General features: G+C 40.9%; 1 protein-coding gene across 1 annotated transcript; it reads left to right on the top strand.

Moving 5' to 3' along the window:
* Positions 1–12283: 12283 nt before the first annotated feature.
* On the top strand, positions 12284–13976 carry LOC129845715 (equistatin-like). Its single transcript, XM_055913602.1, has 5 exons — positions 12284–12350; positions 12800–12863; positions 13435–13566; positions 13677–13775; positions 13855–13976. The coding sequence occupies exons 2-4, from the start codon at positions 12812–12814 to the stop codon at positions 13757–13759; spliced, it is 267 nt and encodes an 88-aa protein (XP_055769577.1). The 5' UTR covers positions 12284–12350; positions 12800–12811; the 3' UTR covers positions 13760–13775; positions 13855–13976.
* The last annotated feature ends 317 nt before the right edge of the window (positions 13977–14293 follow it).

Here is a 14293-nt window from a genome sequence, read left to right as displayed (position 1 = left end):
TCAGAGCAGCTCATAGATTACTGCACCTGTACATAGCCCATCTATAATTTAGCCCAAACAACTACCTCTTTACCTACTGTATTTATTTATTTATTTATTTTGCTCCTTTGCACCCCATTATTTCTATCTCTACGTTTTTCTATCTCTACTATCTCTACTTTTTTTACTTTTTTTTTACTTGCTATATTGTATTTACTTCGCCACCATGGCCTTTTTATATTTTTATTTATTTATATATATATTTTGTTTGCCTTCACCTCCCTTATCTCACCTCACTTGCTCATATTGTATATAGACTTATTTTTCACTGTATTATTGACTGTATGTTTGTTTTACTCCATGTGTAACTATGTGTTGTTGTATGTGTCGAACTGCTTTGCTTTATCTTGGCCAGGTCGCAATTGTAAATGAGAACGTGTTCTCAATTTGTCTACCTGGTTAAATAAAGGTGAAATAAATAAATAAAAAAAGTGCCGCCTTATCTCAGTTCACTGGTCACGATGGCTACACCCACCCGTAGCACGCGCTCCAGCAGGTGTATCTCACTGATCATCCCTAAAGCCAAAACCTCATTTGGACGCCTTTCCTTCCAGTTCTCTGCTGCCTGCGACTGGAACGAATTGCAAAAATCTCTGAAGTTGGAGACTTTTATCTCCCTCAACAACTTTAAAAATCTGCTATCCGAGCAGCTAACCGATCGCTGCAGCTGTACATAGTCCATCTGTAAACTACCCACCCAATTTACCTACCTCACCCCCCATACTGCTTTTATTTATTTACTTTTCTGCTCTTTTGCACACCAGTATCTCTTCTTGCACATGATCATCTGATGATTTATCACTCCAGTGTTAATCTGCTAAATTGTAATTATTCGATTTATTGCCTACCTCATGCCTTTTGCACACATTGTATATAGATTCTCTTTTTTTTCTACCATGTTATTGACTTGTTTATTGTTTACTCCATGTGTAACTCTGTGTTGTTGTCTGTTCACACTGCTATGCTTTATCTTGGCCAGGTCGCAGTTGCAAATGAGAACTTGTTCTCAACTAGCCTATCTGGTTAAATAAAGGTGAAATAAAAAATTAAAAAACATGTACAAAGAAATATTTGTGACATTTGTTTTGATTTAGAAAGGACAATTATCTTGCACCTGACTCGAATCGGGCAGGGGAAAAATACATTTAATCTATGCACTTAAATAGCGAATGGATTATTATTTTCCCTTGTTTCATTTTCATGCCAGCCAGGTAGGCTATACTCCTGTTGGAAATATAAGCAATGTTCTTAATATTAGGAAAGTTGATAAATACAGCACGAGTCAAAAGTTTGGACACACCTACTCATTCAAGGGTTTTTCTTCATTTTTACTATTTTCTACATTGTAGAATAATAGTGAAGACATCAAAACTATGAAATATCACATATGGAATCAAGTAGTAAACAAAAGTGTTTAACAAATCAAAATATATGTTATATTTCAAAATATATGTTATATTTGAGATACTTCAAAGTTGCCTTGATGACAGCTTTGCACGCTCTTGGCATTCTCTCAACCAGCTTCACCTGGAATGCTTTTCCAACAGTCTTGAAGGAGTTCCCACATATGCTGAGCACTTGTTGGTTGCTTTTCTTAACTCTGTGGTCCAACTCACTGAGACTGCACTCGTGGAGGTGGTAAATGACCTTTTAATGGTGTCAGACCATGGTTCTTCCTCTGTCCTCGTGTTCCTATGTAACAGTTTAACTTTTGTCCGTCCCCTCGCCCCGGGCGTGAACCAGGAACCCTCTGCACACATCAACAACAGTCACCCACGAAGCATCGTTACCCATCGCTCCACAAAAGCCGCGGCCCTTGCAGAGCAAGGGGAACACCTACTTCAAGGTCTCAAAGCGAGTGACGTCACCGATTGAAACGCTATTAGCGCGCACCACCGCTAACTAGCTAGCCATTTCACATCGGTTACACCTACACCTTAGTGCTGCTTTGATACCATAGATCACCACATTATTTTGGAGAGATTGGAAACCCAAATTGATCTACACGGACAAGTTCTGTCCTGGTTTATATCTTATCTGTCGGAAAGACATCGGTTCGTCTCTGTGGATGGTTTGTCCTCTGTCAAATCAACTGTATATTTCTGTGTTCCTCAAGTTTCCGTTTTAGGACCTCTATTGTTTTCACTTTATATATATATATATATATATATAATATATTACCTCTTGGTGATGTCATTCGGAAACATAATGTTAACTTTCACTGCTTGGCGGACGATACACATTTGTACATTTAGATGAAACATGGTGAAGCCCCAAAATTGCCCTCCCTGGAAACCTATGTTTCAGACATAAGGAACTGGATGGCAGCAAAAGTTATACTTTGAAACTCAGACAAAACAGAGATGCTAGTTCTAGGTCCCTAGAAACAAAGAGATCTTCTGTTGGATCTGACAATTAATCATGATGGTTGTAGTGTCATCTCAAATAAAACTGTACCGTTTTACTGCTAACCTACCAAGCATTACATGGGCTTATTCCTCTCTCTTTCCGATTTGGTCCTGCCGTACATACCTACACGTACAATACGGTCACAAGACACAGGCCTCCTTATTGTCCCTAGATTTACTAAGCAAACAGCTGGAGGCAGGGCATTCTCCTATATAGCTCAATTTTTATGGAATGGTGTGCCTATCCATGTGACAGGCGTAGACTCGGTCTTGACCTTTAAGTCTTTATTGACGACTCATCTTTTCACTAGGTCCAATGATTGGGTGTAGCTGGCCGAGGGGTGTGAAGCTGACAGTAAGGCACTGGAGCGATGAACCAACCTTGCTGTCTCTGCTTGGCTGGTTCCCCTCTCTCCACTGGGAATCTCTGTCTCTAACCCTATTATGGGGGCTGAGTCACTTGCTAACTGGTGCTCTTCCATGCCGTCCCTAGGAGGGGTGAATCACTTGAGTGGATTTAATCTCTGAAGTAATCTTCCTGTCTGGGTTGGCGCCCCCCTCGGGTTCGGCCCGTGGTGGAGATATGCGTGGGCTATACTCGGCATTGTCTCAGGGTAGTAAGTTGGTGGTTGAAGATATCCCTCTAGTGGTTTGGAGGCTGTGCTTTGGCAAATTGGGTGGGGTTATATACTGCCTGGTTGGCCCTGACCGGGGGTATAGTCGGACTGTGTCTCCCAACCTCTCCTGTCTCAGACTCCAGTAATTATGCTGCAGTAGTTTGTGTCGGAGGGCTAGGGTCAGTCTGTTATATCTGGAGTATTTCTCCTGTCTTATCAGGTGTCCTGTGTGAATTTAACTTCTTGAGCCTATGGGGGCACCATTTCAACTTTGTAAAATATCGTTCTCAAATTAAACTGCCTCGTACTCAATTCTTGCTCGTACAATGTGCATAGTATTATTACTATTGGATAGAAAACAGTCTCTAGTTTCTAAAACCGTTTGAATTATTTCTCTGAGTGAAACAGAACTCATTCTGCAGCACTTTTCCAGTCAGGGAGTGAGATTTCAGAAATCGAGGTCCCTTTTCTGAGGTCAGTTTATAAGTCCCCATGTTAGCCATCGGGCTACATGCACTGCATACATCTTCCTCTAGATGTCAGTAAGCGGGGAGAATTTGAATGGAGTGGATTGCGCAATCTGGGACCTTATATACGACCGTGGAACGGAAGTACCTTCCTTTTCAACGGTGCGCCTGACGCATGAAGACATCACAATGGCTTCCTGCAAACGCTTTCGTCTTAGTAGTTCTATATCTCCGGTCATGTTTTTATTCGTTATAGGTGTTAAAGACATCATAAGGTAGTTAATTTAAAACGACTTAGCAGTTTATAGCAGTTTATTGCGATTTTCTGGGATTTCTTTGCAATGCGCTTTCACGAGTTGGACACCTCTCCAGTTGGCGGCTAACATTAGCGGCTATTTCGACCGGACAAGAGGACATCTTTCAACCCAAAGACGATTGTTCTGGAGGAAGGACACCTTGCCCATGATTATGATGGAAGCTCAGCTAATAGTAAGCAGTCTTTATGCTGATAATTCATTGTTCTGTTGAAAAAAGTCAAATGCATAAGACGCCTTACTTGCAGTATAGCCTTGCTTTATCGCACCCTGTATTGCGCAGTAACGTTAATTTTAAAAATGTAATTCAGCGATTGCATGAAGAACTAATTTCTCTTTCAATTGCTGTCCAACCTGTATTTTTTTAGTCAAGTTTATGAATAGTTTTCGATAAGAATAGGTGCCTTTCTCATTGTTTAACTTCTTGCGAATATAGGGGGTGCTGTTTCGACTTAGCATAAATTGGTCTCCAGATTAAACTGCCTAGTACTCAATTCTTGCTCGTACAATATGCATATTATTATTATTATTGGATACAAAACACTATGTCTCTGAGTGGAACAGAACTCATTCTACAGCACTTTTCCTGATATGGAGTGAGATTTCAGAAATCTTGGCCTCTGGTCCCAGGTCATGTCCCTGTCCCTGTGAATGCTATGGGGATACAAACACTGCCTACGCCTTCCTCTAGATGTCAGTAAGTGGTGACCATTTGAATGGAGTCGATTGCGCAATCAGGGCCTGTATAAAAGACCAAAGAGTGGAAGTACATGTCTTTTCTTCCCTGCGCTTGGCGCACGATGGACGTCGGACTGGCCTCTTTCCAAGCTTTGGTTTAGCCAGTAATATATCGCCGGTCATGTTTTTACTCGTTATAGGTGTTAAAAACATCATAAGGTAGTTAATTTAAACCGTTTTATAGCAATTTATATCCGTTTAGTGCGATTTTGAGGCATTTCTTTGTGACGCACTTTGAAGAGTTGGACACTTTTCCAGTACATGCCGAACGTTAGTGGCCATTTCGACAGGACAAGAGGACATCTTTCGACCAAAAGACGATTAGACCGGAGAAAGGATACATTGCCCAAGATTCTGATAGAAGATAAGCTCATAGTAAGAACTATTTATGATGATAAATCGTTGTTGTGTTGAAAAATGTTAAACGCATATATAGATTTTTTTTTTGTGTAGCTTCGCTTTGGCGCACCCTGTATTGCACAGTAAGGATAATTTTAGAAATGTAATTCAGCGATTGCATTAAGAACTAATTTGTCTTTCAATTGCTGTCCAACTTGTATTTTTTTAGTCAAGTTTATGAATAGCTTTTGATAAAAATAGGTGTCTTTCCAACATGGCGCCGGGCAGATTGCTTGAGTAGTTGGACACTATTTCCATTGTGTAAGCACGATTTGTGCTGCTAAATATGCACATTTTCGATCAAACTCTATATGGATTGTGTAATATGATGTTACAGGAGTGTCATCTGAAGAATTCTGAGAAGGTTAGTGAAAAAATTAATATATTTTGGTGATGATAACGCTATCGCTCTTTTTGCCTTGAATCAATGCTCGGGTAACGTTTGCACATGTGGTATGCTAATATAACGATTTATTGTGTTTTCGCTGTAAAACACTTAGAATATCTGAAATATTGTCTGAATTCACAAGATCTGTGTCTTTCCATTGCTGTGCTCTGTGTATTTTTAAGAAATGTTTTATGATGAGTAAATTGGTAATACACGTTGCTCTCTGTATTTATTCTAGTCGAGTTGTGATGGTGGGTGCAATTGTAAACTAGGATTTCTACCTGAAATATGCACATTTTTCTAACAAAACCTATCCTATACAATAAATATGTTATCAGACTGTCATCTGATGAGTTTTTTTCTTGGTTAGTGGCTATCAATATCTTTATTTGGCCGAATTGGTGATAGCTACTGGTGGAGAGAAAAAATGGTGGACAAAGAAAATGGTGTCTTTTGCTAGCGTGGTTAGCTAATAGATTTACATATTGTCTTCCCTGTAAAACATTTTAAAAATCAGAAATGATTGCTGGATTCACAAGAAGTGGGTCTTTCATCTGGTATCTTGGACTTGTGATTGAATGATATTTAGATGCTAGTATTTACTTGTGACGCTATGCTAGCTATGCTATTCAGCTTTTTTACTGGTGGGGGAGGTGGGGGGTGCTCCCGGATCCGGGTTTCTGAGTCGGTAGAAGATAAGCACGATTTGTGCCGCTAAATATGCACATTTTCCAACAAATTCTATATGCATTGTGTAATATGATGTTACAGGACTGTCATCTGAAGAATTCTTAGAAGGTTAGTGAAAAAATTAATTTTATACGTTATCGCTCTTTTTGCCTTGAATCAATGCTGGGGTAATGTTTGCTATTGTGGTAAGCTAATATAACGCTATTGTGTTTTCGCTGTAAAACACTTAGAAAATCTGAAATATTGGCTGGATTCACAAGATCTGTGTCTTTCATATGCTGTACACTGTGTATTTTTCAGAAATGTTTTAAGATGAGCAATTATGTAATACACAATGGTATCTGTAGTTATTCTAGTCGCTTTGGTGAGAGTTGTGATGGTGGCTGCAATGGTAAACTGTGATTTATACCTGAAATATCCACATTTTTCTAACAAAACATATGCTATACAATAAATATGTTATCAGACTGTCATCTGATGAAGTTGTATCTTGGTTAGTGGCTATTTCTATCTTTATTTGGTCGAATTTGTGATAGCTACTGATGCAGTAAAAAAATGGTGGAGTAAGAAAAGTGGTCTTTTGCTAACGTGGTTAGCTAATAGATTTACATATTGTGGCTTCCCTGTAAAACATTTAAAAAATCAGAAATGATGGCTGAATTCACAAGATGTGTATCTTTCATTTGGTGTCTTGGACTTGTGATTTCATGAACATTTTATTATATGATATCCCTGTGGCTTTAGGCTAGGCTATGCTAGTCAGCTTTTTTGATGGGGGGGATCCCGGATCCGGGTTTGGGAGGTGTATGCTCCCTCTAATTCTCTTTTTCCTTCTCTTTCCCTTCTCTCGAGGACGTGAGACTGAGGACCATGCCTCAGCACTACCTGGCCTGACAACTGCTTGCTGTCCCCAGTCCATATGGTCGTGCTGCTGCTCCAGTTTCAACTGTTCAGAAGAGGACCTGCCACCCCTCAGAGCATGGTTCCTCTCTAGGTCTCTCCTAGGTTCCTGCCATTCTATGGAGTTTTTCCTAGCCGCCGTGCTTCTACATCTAAATTGCTTGCTGTTTGGGGTTTTAGTCTTGGTTTCTGTATAGCACTTTGTGACATTTGCGGATGTAAAAAGGGCTTTATAAATACATTTGATTGATTGATCGAATGTAACTCTCGGTCTTCCTTTCCTGTTGCAATGCTCATGAGAGCCTGGTTCATCATGCGCTTCGTTTTTGAAACTGCACTTGAAGAAACTTTCAAAGTTCTTGAAATTTTCCACATTGACTGACCTTCGTGTCGTAAATTAATGATTGGCTGTCATTTCGCTTTGCTAATTTGTGCTGTTCTTGCCACAATATAAACTTGGGTCTTTTAACAAATAGGGCTATCTTCTGTATACCACCCCTACTATGTCACAACACAACAGATTTGCTCAAACGCAATAAGGAGTACAGTAATTCCACAAAGGAACAAGGCGCACCTGTGAAGATGGCGCCGATGGAGATGGTCGCCTCGCTTCGAGCTCTTAGGAAACTATGCAGTATTGTTTTGTAATGTATTATTTCTTCTATTGTTACACCAGGAAATCTATAGTCTCATTACATTCAGCCGGGAAGAACTATTGGATATAAGAGCAACGTCAATGTATCAAAACTACGACCAAGAATCCTGTAACGGTTGTCGTCTTCCTCCTCGTCTGAGGAGGAGAAGTTTGAAGGATCAGAGGACCAATGCGCAGCGTGGTAATTGTTCATCTTATTTAATGAAGTGAACAACTCAAAATACAAAAACAACAAAGTGAAAACCGAAACAGTTATATCTGGTGCAGACACACAACGACTGAAGACAACCACCCACAAATCCAACAGAAAACAGGCTACCTAAATATGGTTCCCAATCAGAGACAATGACTAACACCTGCCTCTGATTGAGAACCATATCAGGCCAAACAAGAAACCCCACATAGAAACAGAAAAACTAGACTATACCCACCCAACTCACGCCCTGACCACACTAAATCAAAGAAAATACAAAAGAACTATGGTCAGAACGTGACAACTCCTAGCATCGGGCCGACAGAGATAAACACCTCTCTGGGAAGAGGAAGGGCGGGAGTGTATGCTTCATGATTAACGACTCATGGTGTAATCAGAACAACATACAGGAACTCAAGTCCTTCTGCTCACTCGACCTAGGATTCCATACAATCAAATGGCGGCCATTTTACATACCAAGAGAATTCTCGTCAGTTATAGTCACAGCTATGTACATTCCCCCTCAAGCAAACACCAAGACGGCCATCAAGGAACTTCACTGGACTCTATACTAAATGGAAACCGTTCATCCTGAGGCTGCATTTATTGTAGCTGGGTATTTTAACAAAGCAGATTTGAGAACAAGGCTACCTAAATTCAACCAGCATATTGATTGCACTATGAGCAGTGTCAATACCTTCGACCACTGCTACTCTAACTTCCGCGATGCATACATAGCCCTCTCCTGCCCTCCCTTCGGCAACTCCGACCATCTTGCTCCTACCGTGTTATAGGCAGAAACTCAAACAGAATGCAGCAGTGGCGAGAACCAGTCAAAACTGGTCTGACCAATCGGAAGCCACGCTTAAAGATTGTTTTGATCACGCGGACTGGAATATGTTCCGGTCAGCCTCAGAGAATAACATTGACCTATACGCTGACTATGTGAGTGAATTTATAAGGAAGTGCATTGGAGATGTTGTACCCACTGTGACTATTAAGACCCCAACCAGAAACCGTTGGTGGATGGCAGCATTCGCGCAAAACTGAGAGCGCAATCCACCTCATTTAACCATGGAAAACCAGAGGTCTGGGAATATGACCGAATTTAAACGGTTGTAGTTGTTCCCTCCGCAAGGCAATCAACCAAGTGAAATGCCGTTACAGGGACAAGGTGGAGTCGAAATTCAACGGCTCAGAAACGAGACCCATGGTCTATAGGAAATCATGGACTACAAAAAGAAAACCAGCCACGCCACGTCAGGGATAATGTTGGACAGAAGACAGCGTGGTGCGGCAGGTGCCGCTTCTCATACGAATGCTGCTATTTTATCTAAAACATCAGGTGTACGCCGACCCCAGCTAAGTAACTCAGTAACTCATGCAAAGAGTTAAAGCGCAAATATGTGTTTTATCTCCAGTACTTTGCCATGATTGTCAGGTATGTAGCTGCTCTACTGATAATCTCTGTGCGTCCTTGCTGGGATGACACAATCAGTCTACTACCGGAGAATATCAACACCAAACACATTGGTTCACCGTTCCACGGGAGCGCGAGTGGATGGACTAAAGTTAAGCTGGGACATTGATGCTGTTGACCCGGATCACTGGTTTCTGCGGAAAAGGAGGAGGTCGAAAGGAGGGTGAGTGTAACCGATGTGAAATGGCTAACTAGTTAGCGGTGGTGCGCGCTAATAGCGTTTCAATCGGTGACATCACTCGCTTTGAGACCTTGAAGTAGTGGTTCCCCTTGCTCTGCAAGGGCCGCGGATTTTGTGGAGAGATAGGTAACGATGCTTCGTGGGTGACTGTTGTTGATGTGTGCAGAGGGTTCCTGGTTCGCTCCCGGGGCGAGGGGACGGACTAAAGTTAAACTGTTACATAGGAACACGAGGACAGAGGAGGAACCATGGTCTGACACCATTAAAAGGTCATTTACCACCTCCACGAGTGCAGTCTCAGTGAGTTGGACCACAGAGTTAAGAAAAGCAACCAACAAGTGCTCAGCATATGTGGGAACTCCTTCAAGACTGTTGGAAAAGCATTCCAGGTGAAGCTGGTTGAGACAATGCCAAGAGCGTGCAAAGCTGTCATCAAGGCAACCTCGAAGTATCTCAAATATAACATATGTTTTGAAATATAACATATATTTTGATTTGTTAAATACTTTTGTTTACTACTTGATTCCATATGTGATATTTCATAGTTTTGATGTCTTCACTATTATTCTACAATGTAGAAAATAGTAAAAATGAAGAAAAACCATTGAATGAGTAGGTGTGTCCAAACTTTTGACTCGTGCTGTATTTATCAACTTTCCAAATATTAAGAACATTGCTTATATTTCCAACAGGAGTATAGCCTACCTGGCTGGCATGAAAATGAATCAAGGGAAAATAATCCTCCATTCGCTATTTAAGTGCATAGATTAAATGTATTTTTCCCCTGCCCGATTCGAGTCAGGTGCAAGATAATTGTCCTTTCTAAATCAAAACAAATGTCACAACTATTTTTTTGTACATGTAAAGACAATATTAAATCAAGAATAGTCTGATGGGTGACAATATTAGCCCATCACTTGTGAATGATGGCCAGTGTAAGCCAAGAAGCAATGCATAACTTTTTTTTCCAACTTTTTCAAATCATAGTGCCACACCTCATGTAGCCTAGCCAATAGGCCTATATGTTTTGATAAGGTTTGTGTAGCCTGGCGAAAGTCAACCCAGCACAGGACAAAACATTATTTGGGGTTGTTTGTACTGTCGAAGCTTATATATAAAATAGGATCATGTAGAAGGGAAATTACCACAAGAGGAAGTCACCATGATGTCATATTCAGTCTAAATCACAATCAAGTGAAATCCATCTGTTGGTAAAGTGCATAAAAACAATCTGAGAAGTGGCTCTGCTTTAAACACACTGTCCACGTGATACCCTAACCCCACATGGAACAGTAGATTCTCACCCATACAGCAGCTTTAAATAATGTAATGATTAACTCCACAACGTGTCTCTGGGAGCACTGGTATTCAGCTAGCAAGAAGCTAACATCCCCATGTCAATCCAAAGTAACATTGGACCCATGATGGATTTCAGTAGCCCTCCAGTGTAATTGCTTACTCTTACAAGCTACGCATGTACAATCCCATAACTGCTTGCACACCTTATTTATGAATCTGGACAGTGCAATCTAGTGGATATAAATGAATACAACTGTGCCATTTAACCACCTGGCTACATTTGTATTACAACTAAAGTGGCAAAATAGGCTGTACACTCATTGTAAAGAGGTTAACTGGCATGCACATGCAGCGCATGAGTTTCACGTTTGGGGAAGATCATTTTCACCACAAAAATATAATTTTATAACAAAAGCATTAAATGCATAATCATACTATGGGGTTGGTTGAGTCCTATTGGGGGGACTGAGTCCTAGTGCGTTAGCTGAGAACTACTGCGTAGGCTGACTAGTACTGCGTGGGCTGTGTCCTAGCACGTGAGCTGAGTACTACTGCTTGGTCTTTGTCCTAAAGCGGGCCGGCAGCCTGGGAAAACAGGACCCTATCATTCATCACACCTTGTCACTCTTTTGCAGTAAAATCTCATAACCCAAGGAGTTCTCTGCAGCTACCACCACAACATCTATTTTCTGTGATTTATGTTCCATTTCTGCGGTACAGTTGATAACCATGACTATGAATGCTAAGAAACCAACCTTACTGAAACACGTGTTATTCCTATCACTCTCTATTGGCCTCGGCATACTCACAGGGAGCCTCTCAGGATCCCTCGAAACTGGACCCATCTTCCTCTACTACTCTCTTCACTGCCTATGAAGATTCCTTCAGAGAAAATGACTCAAGTAAAGGTGAAAGTCACCTAGTAAAATATTACTTGAGTAGTCTAAATGTATTCGGTTTTAAATATACTGAAGTATCAAAATTAAATGTAATTGATAAAATATACTTAAGTAGCAAAAGTAGAAATCATTTCAAATTCATTATATTAAGCAAACCAGATCAGATGGTACCATTTTCGTGTTTTTAAATTTGATTACGGATAGCCAGTGTCACACTCCAACACTCAGACATAATTTACAAATGAAGCATTTGTGTTTAGTGAGTGTGCCAGATCAAAGGCAGTAGGGATGACCAGGGATGTTCTCTTGACAAGTGTGTGAATTAGACAATTGTTCTGTCCTGCTAATCATTCAAAATCTAACGAGTACTTTTGGGTGTCAGGGAAAATGTATGGAGTAAAAAGTTCATTATTTTCTTTAGGAATGTAGTGAAGTGAAAGCTGTCGAATATATTAATAGTAAAGTAAAGATACCCCCAAAAATGACTTGAGTAGTACTTTCACATAGTTTTACTTTAGTTCTTTACACCACTGGATAATGGCTGACATCGAAACTCTCATTGGGTTAATGAGGCAACTAGTCACACCTGTGACAGGTCCTTTAAAAGGAGAGGTGGAAGAAGTAGACCATAACTCACAGACAACAGAGTGACAACCAGTGAATCCCGTGGAAGAGTGCAGAAGGTGAGATTGTGACATTATTTAACAGACTAGCTGCCCCTTTAAATGGCACCTTAATCTTATGTGTCCCCGGTCAAATGTAATGCACTATATAGGTCCCCATTTTGTGGATGACACCCCCCCCCTCTGAAATTAAGAGCATAGATTAACAGTTACCTTTGCAGTGAATGGGTGGTTCACTACAAACGGAATGAGGAGCCATTTGGAAAGGATCCATATTCCTGTGTGCCAGGCTTATCTATCGTATGTGGTTGAAGCGATGATACCGGAGTTTTGGCAATAGCTTAGTAGTGCCGTGTTGCCCGTACTCGGTTCTTAGGGTCCTCTGGACTGGGTGTAGGAAATGCTGCCTCAGTCGTTGTTTAAGTTTGGTACTTACCACAGGGTTTCCATAACCTCTCCTCTAGTACCAACAACCATTCCAGATTTAAAATGCTCTCCTTCTCTCTCAGGAGACTATCACAATGGCGATATTGACCATCATTCTGCTTGTCAGCACAGCTTTTGCTCTGGGAGGTAAGAGTGACATACCTCACACTTACTCACCAACATTTTAATGAAACACTAGTGGGTGTTGCTCTGTCCTATTCACACACGTAGGTATTAATGTTTCTTTTCATAACCCGTTGTCCCTTGGACACCCTCTGAGAGGGCAACCATTATCAACTGTGACACTGGAGAATTTAAGGTTTTGTTTTGCTCAAGGGTACAGACAGATATTTCAACTTGTCATCTCAGGGATAAAAACTAGCAACCTTTCAGTTACTGGCCCAACTCTCTAACTGCTAGTCTACCTGCCACTCCTCGAGTTCCAGAGATGTATATTGGTGTCTAGATGCTGGCCTGAGGTATTCTGATATGAACTGTTTGATACATTCAACTGGATGTATGATTGGATTGTCTAGCAACTATCAGGAAATAACACTGATACAATTTACCCCCACTTTCAGTCCGTATAAACTACTTCTGACTAGGGGGAGTAGGGTCCCAAATGGGACGCAAACCAAGATTCTGGGATGCATGTCCAGCAATGTATATTACGTCCATACATTTTGTCCACATTACAATGTTTGTTACCTGTGTCCAGATGCTACGATACGACCCAAGACCCCATGTGAGCGTGCTAGAGATGCCGCGACACATGGCCCAATTGGAGCCTACATCCCAACGTGTGACGCCGCAGGACAATACACCCCTAAGCAATGTTGGGGCTCTGCAGGTGAACACGGACGCACATACACACTAAATTCTCCAATTCAGTTGAATGTGACACTTCAATGTGTTAGTGTAATATGTCTACTGTTTATGGAACATGTCTATTTCTGGTAGGTTACTGTTGGTGTGTGACCAGTACCGGACAGAAGATCCAGGGTACTGAGACTCCACCAGGCACTGCTCCAATCAACTGCTAGCAACTGTTCCACCAAGGTGTATATGCATACTCATTCACTAAATGTTACTACTTTGCAGCTGATTCTGGACGTTAATGTTATGTCTGTAATTGTAGGTGAAAGGCGTTGAAATGAAGATGTTGGAAAAAAGACGTTGAAATGATTGACAGTTGTCTTTATTGTACTACAGGAACTGATTCACATCCCATATAAACAGATTAAATGGTTGAATTACTTACTTTATTGTTGGTGTGATAAATTGTTCAGGATATCTGAACCAATCCATTTCTGGGAAATAGAGGAAGTAGGACTTTTATGGTGACTGTATTACCACTACATTGGCGGTTACAGGACAATAAGGCAATGAAATACCACGTGACCATGGAGTAATTGGGCTTCTCCAAGCTCTGATGCTGGTGATGGTCATTAGTAGTCTACCACACTTAACTGCCTGGTACTCAGCGCTCTATTGTCCCTCATCACTCTGAGATCATTGTTATGTAATTTGATAATCTAAATCACTTCATGAGTTCATGTTGGCCAACATTTCTATAA

This window comes from Salvelinus fontinalis, unplaced genomic scaffold, assembly GCF_029448725.1.
Source record: "Salvelinus fontinalis isolate EN_2023a unplaced genomic scaffold, ASM2944872v1 scaffold_0344, whole genome shotgun sequence".
Classification (NCBI taxonomy): domain Eukaryota; kingdom Metazoa; phylum Chordata; class Actinopteri; order Salmoniformes; family Salmonidae; genus Salvelinus; species Salvelinus fontinalis.
Note: the sequence above shows the minus strand (reverse complement) of the source record. Positions and strands in the feature narration are given on the sequence as shown.